The sequence below is a fragment of the Archocentrus centrarchus genome, chromosome 17 (genome assembly GCF_007364275.1).
Source record: "Archocentrus centrarchus isolate MPI-CPG fArcCen1 chromosome 17, fArcCen1, whole genome shotgun sequence".
Lineage (NCBI taxonomy): Eukaryota > Metazoa > Chordata > Actinopteri > Cichliformes > Cichlidae > Archocentrus > Archocentrus centrarchus.
In genome coordinates this window covers 32,169,484-32,184,836 of record NC_044362.1, presented here as the reverse complement: position 1 = coordinate 32,184,836, position 15,353 = coordinate 32,169,484, and the positions used below count along the sequence as shown (strand labels likewise).

The 15,353-nt window shown below is 39.3% G+C and overlaps 2 protein-coding genes across 2 annotated transcripts; both read right to left on the bottom strand.

Moving 5' to 3' along the window:
- Nucleotides 1-1,080: 1,080 nt before the first annotated feature.
- Nucleotides 1,081-9,929, bottom strand: LOC115795812 (zinc finger protein 2 homolog). Its single transcript, XM_030751913.1, has 4 exons — nucleotides 9,782-9,929; nucleotides 6,988-7,073; nucleotides 5,952-6,216; nucleotides 1,081-3,722 (listed from the first exon to the last, which is right to left on the bottom strand). The coding sequence occupies exons 2-4, from the start codon at nucleotides 7,042-7,044 to the stop codon at nucleotides 1,960-1,962; spliced, it is 2,085 nt and encodes a 694-aa protein (XP_030607773.1). The 5' UTR covers nucleotides 7,045-7,073; nucleotides 9,782-9,929; the 3' UTR covers nucleotides 1,081-1,959.
- A 2,188-nt stretch (nucleotides 9,930-12,117) lies between these two features.
- On the bottom strand, nucleotides 12,118-14,638 carry LOC115796267 (uncharacterized). Its single transcript, XM_030752591.1, has 5 exons — nucleotides 14,166-14,638; nucleotides 13,759-14,076; nucleotides 13,488-13,497; nucleotides 13,166-13,358; nucleotides 12,118-12,224 (listed from the first exon to the last, which is right to left on the bottom strand). Exons 1-5 carry the CDS (start codon nucleotides 14,348-14,350, stop codon nucleotides 12,118-12,120), a joined length of 813 nt encoding a protein of 270 aa, XP_030608451.1. The 5' UTR covers nucleotides 14,351-14,638.
- Nucleotides 14,639-15,353: the final 715 nt, after the last annotated feature.

Sequence of the window (15,353 nt, the reverse complement as noted above, 5' to 3'; positions counted from 1 at the left end):
TCTACAGTCGTACATTATATAAAATTATAAGATTGCTACTGATTCTGATCAGAATTAGATTCAAGCCCACTTCCAAGGACAATAGCCAACTGGCCACTGCCACAAGATGGCAATAATTTAAGGAATGGATGCAAACAGGTGAGAAGTTTTGTGACAGAATACTGTTTGAGATTTAAGAAGGGATTGCGGTCACTTTGTTAGATTTTAATTTATATCTGCTTTGAGATTTTACCGGGCAAGGACTGTTTACCTTGTTTACCCTGACAGAATGCCACTGTTGTTTCATTTTTTTCTCCTATTGGTCATGTCACTGAGAGGGGTTCTTATTGGTAATGTCAGGCACACAGCTGTGGCAGTGTGCACAGAAGCCCCATCCACCCTCAGTTTAAAACCTTTTTGTGAGGGGTAGCCAATCAGAGGAAATTTGGCATAAAAGGAGGGTGCCCTTAAAGAGCTAAAATGTTTTGTTTCAGAAAGAGGATTAACTGAAGGGCTCCATGTAGGCCCATTATAAGATACATAAGGATTCTTCCTTTGTTAACATTGTTGACCGGAAAACAAAAAAAATATGCCCAATGCTTCCTCCCAAAAAAAACCCAGTTTTACAAAAATCAATGACTAGAATAAAGGCATGCAGTAAACCAGCTCAGCGGACTCACCTCACTGGAGTTATTGGTCATTTGCGATTAGGTTGATTCCTGCATGAGCCTCTGATCAAGCCATTTTGTTTTCCCAGTTGAGCAACCAGACAAAAGATTAAATTACACACAACTTTATACTGAAAAATTTGCCTGATATGGTCAAATACAGGAGTCGAAGACAACTTCAGTCCACGTCCTTACAGGTTTCTCACCACTCTGTCTGTTATCCCTATAAAAAAGGAAATAATGGACTGAATATTTTCCAGCGCCCCAAATCTGAGTGAATTGAGTGATTATCGTCGGGGTGTGGAGGTAAGCTTTATGGAAAAACACATATATAATAATAAAAAAAAATCACATTCAGAAACAATATTATTTAGCTATCACAACAATGTAGACTAAACAACAATCAGTGTAGATTAAAGATATTTAATACCAGACAGCAAATCAAACAGTAAGTTAATAAGGGAAAATGTACTTAAAATTAAATATGAATAATGGCTGATTTAATTATGAAAATGCTTTGAAAAACATAAAAACTTATTTACTTTCACATTTTTATATACTTTAAACCTACAACTACACTACATGAACATCTTGTGTGTGTCTCATAAAAGCCATGCAGCTAGAACAGCTAAACAGGAACTATAACAGACAGACGTCTTTACCCAGTTTAGTAAAAAAAAATCAGCTTCTGAATTTGTATAAAACAATATCAGGAACAAAGAAACATGTAAAATACCACAGAGCACTGTGTTGTTTCTTTTTAGATTACAACTCAGAAAAATTGTTTCAAATACATCTTTATTTAAATGTTATAAAACTCATAACCCTTCAGCACATACTGAATTTTAACTTTCATCTAAGTGAACAACACAACACATGGAGTTCCTCGAGTCCATAATGACATTTTTTTTTTTGCCTTATGTGTGGCACTTTCTTGCTTTTAATCTTGTGCATTAAAACCTCTAAAGAGGAATTAAATGTTTGCTATACAGAGCAACAGGTGACAAAAAATATATAAGCTTGTTTTTCTATAACAAACCTGTTCAGTAAAACAAGTTAATCTATATCTGCTTGTCATTTCTACAGCCTAAAACAAAAACTATCAATTCAGACAAATCCCTTACTTTCCCCTACATCATAAGACAGTAAATGCAGTGCACAATCATTACAGTTATATAGTGTTCTGGAAATAAAATATCCCACAAAGACCTGGTCATCTTTTCCCACAAGCGTTATAGTGATTTGTTATTTCACCAGTGTGGGCATTACCAACTATGAACCAGCTCTTTCATACTTTTCAAGTATAGAACTTTTAACTTCTTGTCATGTGAATTGTCATGTGAGACTTCATGTTTGTAATATGACGGAATCTTTTCCCACAGGTGCTACACTTATATGGCTTCTCACCTGTGTGAATTCGCATGTGATTTTTCAAGTGTATCATTTGAATGAAACTTTTCCCGCAGGTCCCACATGAATATGGTTTCTCACCTGTGTGAATTCTCATGTGTGTTTTCAAAGTTGATAAATCTCTAAATGTTTTCCCACAGGTGCTACAAGAATATGGCTTCTCACCTGTATGGATTTTCATGTGTCTTTTTAGCCCTGATAAGCCACTAAATCCCCTCCCACAGGTGCTACAAGAATATGGTTTCTCACCTGTGTGAGTTCTCACGTGTCTTTTCAAGTGCTGCAGCTGAATAAATCCTTTCCCACAGGTGCTACAAGAATGTGGCTTCTCGCCTGTGTGAATTTTCATATGACTTTTGAATCCTGATAAGTCACTAAATCTTCTCCCACACGTACTACAAGAGTATGGCTTCTCACCTGTGTGACTTCTTGTGTGAATTTTTAAATATACCATTGTACTAAATCTTTTCCCACAGGTGCTACAAGAATGCGGCTTCTCACCTGTGTGAATTTTGATGTGAGTTTCCAGTCCTGATTTCTGGGTAAATCTTTTCCCACAGGTGCTACAAGAATATGGTTTCTCACCTGTGTGGATTCGCATATGTTTTTTGAATGCTGATGAAACACTAAAGCTTTTCCCACACGTATTACAAGAATATGGTTTCTCACCTGTGTGAATTCTCATGTGAATTTTTAAGTTTGGTGTCTGAGTGAATCCTTTCCCACAGATGCTACAAGCAAAAGGTTTCTCACCTGTGTGACTTCTGACATGACATTCTAGTGATGATTTCTTTCTGAAACTACTTCCACAAATCATACAAGAATAAGGCCTCTCACCTGTGTGAATCCTTATGTGAATTTTCAAGTTTATCATATGCCTGAATCTTTTACCACACGTGTTACAAGAATGTGGCTTCTCACCTGTGTGAATTTTCATGTGACTTTCCAAGTCTGCTTTCTTGGAGAATTTTTTCCCACAAGTCCCACAAGAATGTGGCTTCTCACCTGTGTGAATTCTAATGTGGGTTTTGAATGGTGATGAGAAACTAAATCTTTTCCCACAGGTGCTACAACAATATGGCTTCTCACCTGTGTGGACTCTGATGTGACTTTTCAAATTTATCATCTGACTAAATCCTTTCCCACATGTGCTGCAGGAATAGGGTTTTTCACCTGTGTGAACTCTTAGATGTTTTGTCAAGCAAGATTTATAGTAAAAAGTTTTTCCACAAATGTCACATTTTACAGATTTTCTACTTGTTTCAGTTTTATGCCGAGTCTGTGACACAGGCTGACTGTTAATATGTTTTCTGTCTATTTGAGGTCTCTTCTTTGGCTCTCCATTTCTAGCCAATCCTGAGTCCGTATGCTTGCTTTCTTCCTGATCTTGGCTCTCTGATTTAGGAGAGATGCAAGAAAGGAACTGCTCACTGTTTGGTTCTGGTCCACTGTGGTCACATTCCTTATAAGCAGGAGTCATCATAAAGGTATCAGTCTTCTGCTTCAGTATAAGCTGCTCTCCTTGACTGGTGCTGGGTTCCTCCTCTTCCTCTTTAATCTGTGGAGGTTCTGAGTCCTCCTGGTTCATACTTGAGTTCCTCTCCTGGTTACAGACCTGCTGGCCTGTAAAAACCTCCTCCTTACAGTCATGTTTTTGTGGGAGATCTAAAGGGACAACAATGACAGAAAAAAAAATTGAAAAAATATCAGACTCTTAATCATTAGCAGGTCTCCATTTTGTAAGCATGTCACTTTCATATACCAGTGAAATTTAAAGTGTTTAATAAATAAATAGATTATTTGGGCACTGATGCAAATGATTGCTGAGTTCTGACAAACTTACTAGAAAAGATCAGCTCAATATTTGGATGTTTGTGATGATCAGATTATAGACATTAGTTTTTTTTGTTTCAGATTATAGAAATTTGTGCTTTACAACTGTCAGTGTCTGTGTTTATATGCTCCCAATCTATACATGTGATGCACAATCTGAGCTGTTAAAACTTCTCCCGCTTATGTCTCCTGTAGCGACCTTGTGCTCATTCTGTTTGGCTTTGCTATTTCTCCCTGCAGATCCTCTAATCTCCATTCCGGACATCCTTCAGCCCACTTTTGAAGCTAATGATATCTATCTCTGTGTCTGTACAAACTTGTTTTAGTACAAGCTTGTAGCTTTTTTGGCTGCTAACCATTATGGTGTAGATGCATATAATGGCAGATATGTTACTAAAAACAGTAAGTTTCAAACTTACTGATATATTTTAAAGCCTCAGATACACTTTAGTCCAAATGTTAGATTTGCCGAAATCAGGTGGCCTGCAATGTTTAGTTACACATAGGGCTGGGACTTTAGCGCATTAATTTAAATTAATTAATTACGGGGAAAATAACGAATAAAAATTTTAACGCATTTTAATCACACTTTGCCCCGTGGAACGTTTCTCAGTGCACGAGTTCCAGGCATACAGATTATATCGATGCACAATGTCCAAATTCAGGGGCCGCATCGTTCGAAGGACCGGTCCTTCGTAGCCCATGAAGACCGCAAAGGCCGGAAGTGAGCAGCTAGCCTTCATATCAGCGTCACCTGCCCTCGCCTCTGCGTAACTCATGTCGCCTAGCAACCGTGAGTGCAAAGCACAGCTGTGTAAAAGCAGCTGGTTTAACGGAGAACGAACTTTTTCTCCTTTTTGTGGTTTAATTGTAAATCTTTTATTCAAAATAAGTTGTTAAAACAAGCATAACACATTTCAAGGAATACAGTTGAGCGATTGATTAATTTCCAACCATATTAAGTGAGACATTAATGTTGAATAAAACTATCCAGTTATGATGCTTAACTTTAATTTCAGGAGACCGCTACACAGACCACCCTCTGTGTAGTAGACTGGTGGGAAAATTAACAAAATTTTTAAGTTTAAGCTTATGTATATTGATTCATTCATCAACCAAACTTAAATTAATATTTCTCATGTTAAATATTTAAATGTGATTAAAATGCGATTAATTTCGATTAATTAATTACAAAGCTTCTAATTAATTAGATTAATTTTTTTAATCGAGTCCCACCCCTAGTTACACATAAAATAAAAGCATGGCTTTAAATAAATAAATAAATGAAAATTAAATAGAATGATACCCCCAGAATTGCTCTAACCCTAATTCAAAAGTATTTTTATCAATATTGTGATGAATTAAAAACATTTGTGAAACACAGGCTACAATGAGGACCATGGCCTCAGAGTTGGAGGTTCTAATTTTCATTTCTATCCCTTTACAGTCAGCCCCAGTGTGAGCTGGAGGTCACCGCCTGACAGAGAGTCAACTACTTAACTTGGCCAGAATTTAAAAAAAGCTGTTAGTTCTCAATCAGGATCTTCAGAATTTGGAGGAAATACCTTTTGGAAGATAAAGATTGAAAAAGCAGCTTACCTCAATGTGTAAATACATATTCACTATCATGTGAGCTCTTTTGATTAAGAATGAAGTTCTATCTGATCTCATTTTCAGTTGTTTCTGTCTTCTCACCAACAGACTTCAACTGGATCCTTTTAGTTTTAGCCAATTGAATTTTTAGTAACTTTCAACAGTAAAAATAAAGACAAAGCAAAAGAAAAATATAAATAAAATTATTTAGGTTCAATATGTAAAGTACTGTATTCAGACTGGACAAAATGCTGCAGTAAAATCCAAACTCTAGAGTCTGAATTTCAATCAGTTTCCCCTTTTACTGATACAAAGTTTAAGCTTAAAACAGATGTATTAATGTTACTTATTGCAGCTGGTCTTTTAATTCATCCTGTGATAAATAAATAAAAAAGTAAATGTAACTTTAAGCTCCGATTAGGTTCCTCCACGAGTGACTTTTTTAAAGACCATTACAGTTTTACATACCTACGCTGTGCAAGTTTATTTCAGGTTTCCAGATGTTATCCAGCAGTTTGAGCTGCTCTTCTCCAGTCCAGACAATGATGTCTTCAGCCTCCTGCTTCACAACAAGCTGCTCTCCATCCTGACTGATGCAGAGTTCCTCATGTTCCTCTTTAATCTGTGGAAGTTCTGCATCCTGCTGGTCCAGACTGGAGTACCTCTCCTGGTTACAGACCTGTGGGTCATCCAGACTCTCCTCTTCTTCACACTTCATGTTGCTGTGGGAGGTCTTGAGGAACAAAGGGATACAAGAAAAATGTTACTAATGTGATGACAGGAAAACATACAGGGCTCTACACTGTGAGCATGTTATGGAAACTTGTTTAGGCCGCTTAATTATAGCAGAAGTTATAATCCCCATTGTTTTGGTTAATAGCACAATTTCAATCATCTTAGAAAATTATTTAATTTAGGGATGCAACTATTGATTATTTTAGTAATTGAGTATTCTATCGATTATCCCATCGATTAATCGGATAGGAAATACGTTTTATTAACAGTTCATCTGCATATTTTAACTTCCGTAGATTTACTGCAGTTTTTTGCTGTGTGAAACAAACAGTGGTGGATGGAGCAGCTACAAAATTCTCTTTTCTTCACTTGCTGATCAGAGGGTCAATAGCAAACAATCGCTAATGCTAATTGTGGCACCCGCTAGCAAATCGTGGTTATAGCAATCTGTTCTGGTAGATAAGCTGAAATTCGCAACAAATTTGTGTCGAGGATTTTTTAGAATCAAATTATTTGAGTTACTTGAGGAATCACTGCAGCCCTAATTTAAAGACTTAAAATTTTATTGAGACTAAAATTAATTCAAATGAAAAAAATCTATTAAAAATAAGAGGTGAGGGTGGTGGGTGTTACAGTCACAGCAAACATATTGGATGATTTCTTTTAACAGTTTAAAAGTTCTGATGTTAACCTGCAGTATACACCAAACAGCAACGCACTGAACACTTCACAGATGACAAATGAGACAACCCCTCCCATCATCACTTACCAGACACGATCCAGAAGAAGAATCAAAGGCTGAACTGTCCTGGGCTTGCAAGACCATGTGAAAGGGTAAAGGCGGACTGCTGTCCTCTGATAAAAAGCAATAACAAAATGCTGTCATTTCCAGTTCTGATTACAATGTTGTGATAAATCTAAGTAATTCCTTCCTGTGAGCAAACTTTATGAATTCTTTAAAAACAGTTACAATGAATGCAAGTAGTGCATGAGTACTGTGTTTTGCTTATATGTGTGAATCTAGTACTTGATAGCCTGTTTTGGTTATTCACAAACACTCATAATACATAGAGGACATAGAGTAGAGTTATACACCTTGGCCAATTTCTTTCATTTGCTCATCCTTGCTGGTGTCCATGACTGGCAAAACCCATTTTATGTTTTCCCAGTTATTGAAAGGAACACTTTTTAAAATCAGAATTTAGCATCAAGTCAGTTAAACTTCTGGGATATTGATCTGGTCAGTTAAGTAATGGGGGTGTGTGTGTGTGTGTGTGTGTGTGTGTTAACCTTATACCTCAGAACGTGTTGAACACGACACAGCATACTTCAAAACTTCTGGCAAAAAATACCATAATACCCCTATATGGCTGTGAAGTGCATACTGAGCTTTCAGGAACCGTTTGAATTTTTCTGATAGGACAAACAGTCGCGGAGTTGCGGTAAAAAGGCGCTGATACGCAACATCTTAACCAGCTGTTCGTAACTAGTAAGAGCAGGGAACCGGCGCTTCAGCGGCAATCGCCTGGCGTTAAAGACTTAATCAGTTTCAGCTGTTTTGGTGTACATGAAATTACCAACAGGTGCACTAGAGGGGCAACAGAGACAACCCCCAAAACTGGAATGGTTTTACAGTTCGAGGTTACTCACGTCTTTTCCCTCCTCATCTTTTCTGAGTGTTTTTCACTAGTTTTGCATTTGGCTAGGGTCAGTGTAACTGCTGGTAGCATGAGGTCATACCTGGACCCTACAGAGGCTGCACAGGTAGTCTAACTCCTCCAAGATGGCACATCAATACGTGCCATTGCCAGAAGGTTTGCTGTGTCTCCCAGCACAGTCTCAGAGGATGGAGGACACTCCAGGAGACAGGCAGTTACTCTAGGAGAGCTGGACAGGGCCGTAGAAGGTCCTTAACCCATCAGCAGGACCAGGATCTGCTCCTTTGTGCAGGAGGAACAGGATGAGCACTGCAGAGCTACAAAATGACCTCCAGCAGCTGCTGGTGTGAGTGTCTGACTAAACAATCATCAATCAGAATGTTATGCTGCCTGTAACACCAATCAGCATGAGGGGAGGTTTATCCATAGAGGAATGCACAGACCTCTACAGGCTAGGCAACAATACCCTGACTGCCATTAGGTATCTGGATGAAATCATTGGACTCACTGTCAGTCCCTATTCTTGTGCAGTGGGTCCTGGTTCCCTCCTGTCAGCTATTTTGGAGACTTAAATGTTTTGTAAAAAAAAATTTTTTTTACTAACAATTTATGTCATCTAAACATCATTAGAGGTGTAATGGTTCAGTGAACTGAACTGTGAAAAAATCACATGGTCACTGTACCAAAAATAAAAAATAGATCAAAATAAATTTGAGTGTTTTAAGCCTCTTAACATCATAACTACTACTACTGTTTGTGTATAAAAACACTTTTGTACACACTATATTTTGGCCTATTTTATTAAAATAAGCATATCAATACATTAGGAATAAAAATGAATATGTGTTAATTAAATATTTCACAACATTTTACATTTTTGCTCCCCAGTCGCCTCAAATGGTCTGGCCAGGGTTTATCTAGTAAGACCACTGTTCTCCTCATAAAGGCTGTAAAACTTTGTGAAAAGAGTCCGAAACGAGTCGAAGAGCGAGAGAAGCTCACTTCTGTCTGATGATAGTGATACTGGGGTGAGTTGATGAGGATTTCCAGAACTTCTCCATCTGTAACTGTTTCTGTTTTTGGCACAACACCGGCTCCTGAACGGGAGGGTCTCATGCCTGATCTGCTGAAAATCAGTTATTGAGATAATACTGGGGAAAAAATAAGCACGAGGTGATAATAAGGTGATATGTAGATACTGACTAATTTCATTCATATCAATCTCTTCAGAGGAGGATCATTCTGTCAGCTTTTTTTCTGAGGAATGTTGTGTTTTAGTAGTGAAACACTAACTGACCTCTCATGTGCGAGTAGACACTGATCAACTGATCAGTTACTTTCATTTGTTTTCTAGTCAAATGCGGTTTTTATGTTCATTGAATGTTATTTTTTTGTTGTTGTTGTTATTACTTGCGAGGAATAAAGATGTTCTAAGTAATTCGTTTGTCTTAGTCACAAAAGCCATGATTTGATTCAGAAATAACTATCTCATGTGTGCAAATGAACCGAACCGTGTCTTCTGTACCGTTACTCCTCAAAACAAGCATCACCACCCAATATGAAGACCAGTTGAGGCGGGACACCTGCCCCCCGCTGACCGGGGCGAGGAGCGCTGCAGGCGGCAGAGGACTCGCGTGTAGCCGCGGGGTGAGGCACAAAGAGTGGACCGCAGCACAGCGCAGAGAGGAGACGCTTCCTCCCACTCGCGCTGTGGTTTTAATGTGTAAATCCGCTTAATCACTTTATGTTTAATGCTAAAAGTTTACGTTTAAAAAAGAGACGCACTTGTGTTATTTCTATTAAAAAACAAAAACAGCTCAAAGCTGCTCCTTGATTTCAGTCTATTAGCGTACAAACGGAGCTCTGATCAGGTCCTACATCACTGAGACCATCAGTGTTACAAACCTGCTCTGTGTGACTTTATCTCCGGTCTGAGGCTGAGATCCAGCAGTCTGCGCTGACGGTTGGTGTCCTCATCCTGGACGATCGTTTCTAACCTCTGAGGACATTTCTTCAGTAACAGTATCAGTCTGTAATGTTGATAAACTCTCTGAAACACGGAAATGAAGACAGTCGTCATTTCCGTTCTTCCTCTTCTTCTATTACATTTGTGGGAGACTGCAGGCATCAAAGGTGTGCTCCTGCCCTCCTCCGATAAACTCTGGTACTTTACAGAAACCTGAATACAGAATTTGTGGTTCTCCAATGATGCAAAAGTTGACTTTAAGGAACACTCTGTAACATCCATCCCTGACAGCTCCTCATGCACGAGGTTTCTTTCTGCAGCATAGCTGGAGCATCAGGAGTTCATGCATCACTATTTCCATTTCTGGGTTTTGTGACTGATAAATTGACAAAAGGGGAAAAAGTTATTAGAGTTTCAGTATATAATGAGGTAAGTCATTTATGGTTCAGGTATACTTCCTTACATTTCTTATTGTGTGGAGCTGTGGGGAATACATTTAAAATTGAAATGTGGAGTGTTGTAGTGAAGTATTATGAAACTGTGGCACTGGTATTCTGACTAAAGTACAGTTGTAGTTCCTCCACATCTAAAGTTTTAGTGCACTTCAGTAGTGAAACATTACTGAAAACAATAAACAAGGATGTGTTTTTAAAGACTCAAACTTAGCTAAATCCAGATGTTTTATTACAGTAGGTAGTGGGTGTTGGGGTTATTGATATCAGAAGAAAATCGTGCTGGGCTGCATCTGCAAACCATTGGAGAATTTGGAGTAACCCCTCCTAAAGCCAATGACAATAGTTGTTCTAACTGTTGAACCAGTTATTTTTACCTCATTTCCACAGACACTGTTCCACTGCCTAATCTAAATCGGCTCCAAGTGTTTCCACCAAAAGGAGATGGGTACTGGGTTCAAACAGCTGGCCCTGCCACAGGCCCACAAAACTGCAGGAAAGCACTGATGTCACTGACTATGACTGGGGCTGCCACAAGAATTTAACTGGCAGGAGCAGCCCACAGACTCTGAACACCATCTTATTTTTATTTTTACCACAGAAATTACCAAAATTACAGTACTGCGCAAAAGTTTTGAGGAACCACTCATTTCTTTTATATTTGCTCCTGAGGAGCAAATTGTTTTGTAATTTTTTAAAAAAAGTGGTCATGAGCAATAATTCTGAAGGTCTTTCAAAGTGTTTCTTTGGAAATTGGCTGCTTTTACACTCATTTTCGGTCTAGTCCTTGTACCTGGCCATTTTCAGAGGAAACTATTTAACACTGATGTATGAATCATTCAGTCATCAATCCGTCACTGTTTCTAAGGTTTGTGGGGCCGAGTACAAGAACTTCAGTTTTATCTGAATTTAGAAGCAGGTCATTAGAGGTCATCCAGGCCTTTAATACCCATGGTATCTTCTAATCTCTGTAATAAAATATTATGGACAACAGTTTTAACACTGCACTGAGGTCTAAATCAAACCATAGATGTCCATAAATTATGTGTAACTATGAGAAATGACACAGGGAAAAGTACTGAACACTTTAATACTTTGTACAAAAGCCTTTGTTGGTGATGAAAAAACTAGTTACATGCGTTGCTCAGGTGTGATTTTGGCCCATTCTTCCACACAAACACTTCTGAAGGCTCCGTGGGCTCCTTCTATGAGCTCTGAACTTCTTCCATAGATTTCCATTTGGATTGAGGTCAGGTGATTGGCTGGGCCATTCTAGCAGATTTACTTTCTTTCTCTGAAACCAACTGACAGTGTCCTTGGCTGTGTGTTTGGGATCATTGTCTTACAATAGCGGTTCAGTGCATTAATATTGTTTTCTTTGAAACAATTGTACCTACTGATTCCAGGTCTTTCTGCAGCTCTCCACAGGTGATCCTCGGCTCTTGGACAACTCTTCTGATGATTCTTTGCACTCCTCTGTCTGAAATTTTGCGGGGAGCACCTGTTCGTGGCCGGTTTACGGTGAAATGATGTTCTTTCCACTTCCGGATTATGGCCCCGACAGTGCTCACTGGAACCTTCAGTAGTTTAGAAATTCTTCTGTAACCAATGCCATCAGTATGTTTTGCAACAATAAGGTTGCGAAGGTTTGGGAGAGCTCACTGCTTTTACCCATCGTGAGATGATCTGAGTCCACATGCTTGCAGTCTTCCTGATCTTGGCTCTCTGATTTTGGAGAAAGGAGCTGCTCCCTGTTTGGTTCTGATCCACTGCTTTCCTGTTCCTTATAAGCAGGAGTCACCATAAAGGTATCAATTTCTGCTTCAGTATATGACCGGTGCGGGTTCCTCCTGTTCCTCTTTAATCTGTGGAGGTTCTGGATCCTCCTGGTCATACTTGAGTTTCCTCTCCTGGTTGCAGACCTGCTGGCCTGTAAAAACCTCCTCTTACAGTCATGTTGTTGTGGGAGGTCTGAAAGGACAAAAATGACAGGAAACAGCGAAAATATATCATTTTAATCATTAGCAGGTCACTCACATATGCCAGTTGAAATTATGTCAGAAAGAGTTCAGTGTTATATGACCTCATAATCGTATTTTGAGTGTAAAAAAGTACCTGATCTCACTAAGTCATGTAACAGTGTTTTTTCTCAGCTATTCTCTGCTGTCTGTATTTTATGTAGGAACCTTAATGCATGAGTCAAAACACTGGTGAGATCTCTCCCTGTGCCCCCCCCCAAAATCAACATTTGTGTGACTGTAATTTGGTGGAGAAACGAGCAGCAGAGACTTTATGAAGACGAAGCAGCAGCACTAACACAGCTGTGCAATCAGAGCGGACTCAGTGTTCTGCAGTTCCCACAGACTGACCATCAGGTGATCACATCACTTCTGTTTCAGCAGTTAGAGTGTACCAGCAAAAATGTGATTCCCATCACTAAATGAAGCAGATCAGCTGTTAGTTCAGAATCATCTCATTTTCAGTTGTTTTGTCTTCTCACCAACAGACCTCAGCTGGATCCTTTAAGTTTTAGCCAATTAAACTTTTAGTAACTTTCAACAGTAAAAATAAAGACAAAGCAAAAGAAAAAATGATTTAGGTTCAATATGTAAAGTACTGTATCAGACTGGACAAAATGCTGCAGTAAAATCCAAACTCTAGAGTCTGAATTTTTCTGTTTCCCCTTTACTGATACAAAGTTTAAGTTTAACATTAATGCTGACAGTTTACAAAACAGATGCATTAATGCTGCTCATTTCAGTGGTGCTTAAATGCATTCTGTGGTAAATAAATTAATGTAACTTTAACTCTGATTAGTTTCCTCCATGAGTCACAGTCACTTTTTATTAAGACCATTACAGGTTTACATACCTACACTGCGTAAGTTTATTTCCGGTTTCCAGATGTTATCCAGCAGTTTGAGCCTCTCTTCCCCGGTCCAGACGATGATGTCATCAGTCTCCTGCTTCACTACAAGCTGCTCTCCGTCCTGACTGCTGCAGACTTCTTCCTCTTTAATCTGAGGAAGTTCTGCATCCTGCTGGTCCAGACTGGAGTTCCTCTCCTGGTTACCAGACACAAGAAACATCTCATGATGGGTAAAACTAGTCAGCGCTACACCTTTGCAACCTTATAGCATTGGTTACAGAGGAACTGAAACCAACAGTGCTCACTGAAGGTTTCAGTGACTCACATGCTCTCTCCTGAGAAGGGGGACACGACATTTAGAGTCAGAATTTAAATTCAAGATTGAATTAACAATTTTAAGCTGTGAGAGCGTGAACTCTGAACACTGGAGAACTCCTGACATAATCAACCAGCCCACCATATTACAGCATGCTTTACTACCAAACATCAAAACACTGGCCAAGAGACAGTTCCACAAAAACACATTCAGATCATTGATTCACTAATCCAAGACAACACAGGCATCACTTTAGAGTCCATCACTTTTGAGCACGTACCCTTTTCTTTGGCTGCGCAGCAGTGCCTGATTGGTGTTGTCAGTCATGTCAGTGGTGTCTCTTCTCTCTGCTGCTGTAGCCGGCTTTGGGCAAGAAATATCCTTCGTATGTTCACAAATGTTTTCGAACAGGTAATCCTGCTGTTCTGCATCCAGACCAGGAGGATTTACATCAGGAGGTCTTTGTGGCAGACAGATGTCCTCATGAGTGAGAAGCCTCTTTTCTGCCCGCCGACGACCTCCAGACTTCTTTACTCGTGGAGTCAAGCCAAATTCCTTGTAATGCTTGAGAAGTGCTGTGAGTTTGTTTTGGCTGATACTGAAATAAAAAAAATAGTTTTTACAATCTAAAATAAATAAATAAATAAAGATTTAAAGTTAAGAAAAAATGAAAACAAAAGCACATACCAGTGAAGAAATTTAAAAGCTTCCCGACAAACACGAGTTCCATTAACGTAGTGCTCCGTCCTCTGATGCTGACGTTCTGTCTTAGTTTTCTGTTTCGTCGACTGGGTCAACTTTGTGTTCTGGAAGTGGCAGCTTATTTTTCCGAGAAGAATAAGATCCTTTTCAAAGTCGGAAAGTGACGACATGTTGACGCGAAGACCCAGGATGAATTCTTCCTCAAACGAACGAATACACGACCCTCCATTGTAAAGTCTGCAGCCTTTGCACACGAAGTCACGGATCTTTTTTAATTCACTCTCATTGTCTTCACTGCCACTTACAAAGCGTACTGCTTGGCTGTGCTCTAAAACTCTATCAACCTTATTTAAGTCTGTAAGAGGATGCAGCACCTCATCCTCATCCCATCATCATCATCATCATGATGCAATTCTACTTCTATATCTATCCCTACACTGTGACTGGGCTGTGCAACGTCAGTATTTACTACATGTTCACCTTTTAGCCCACTCCCACAGGCTTTGTCGGGTCACTAAACAAACTTTCACAGTCACTGTCTTCATTTTCGGACTCTGATGAAGGTACCGCCCCCTCAGAAACGAAGTAACCGGTGACTAAATCAGTCCATTCACGCTGAGCAGCAGCTGAGCGCAGGCTGCACAAACCCAGACCAGCGAACGAGTTCAAAACGCTACGCTCTTTGGACACAGACATTATCTATATATATATCACTGACGAATCTCTGTTTTTCCACCAAAGAATTACCAATCAGTTTATAAAAAAGAAGATCATAAATATCGCAGGAATTCACTTTTTTCCATCAAAATTCCATCATGCCCAAAACTCCGTTCAACTCCAGCCATTAATTATGCTGTCCCATAATGCACCGTGCGCCGACGCCGGGACCAATCAGTACGCTGTATTACGGGTCATTTCCGGGTTCACGAGATAATCTCGGCAACAAGGAGGAGAGACTGTTTACATGTTGCGTACTTGATTTGAGTACTCTCATTGGCTACCAGTGATGTCATTATTAAAATTACTTTGCATATTTAGACAGGAGCGATTCCGCTGGGATGCCTCATTGACGGGGTTTTCCCAGCAAGCAAAATAATGGACAAAATCCGGTATTTTTTTAAGATAATTGCAGCTAACGTTTGATAGTGGAGACGAGGTACCCTCACGTAAAGG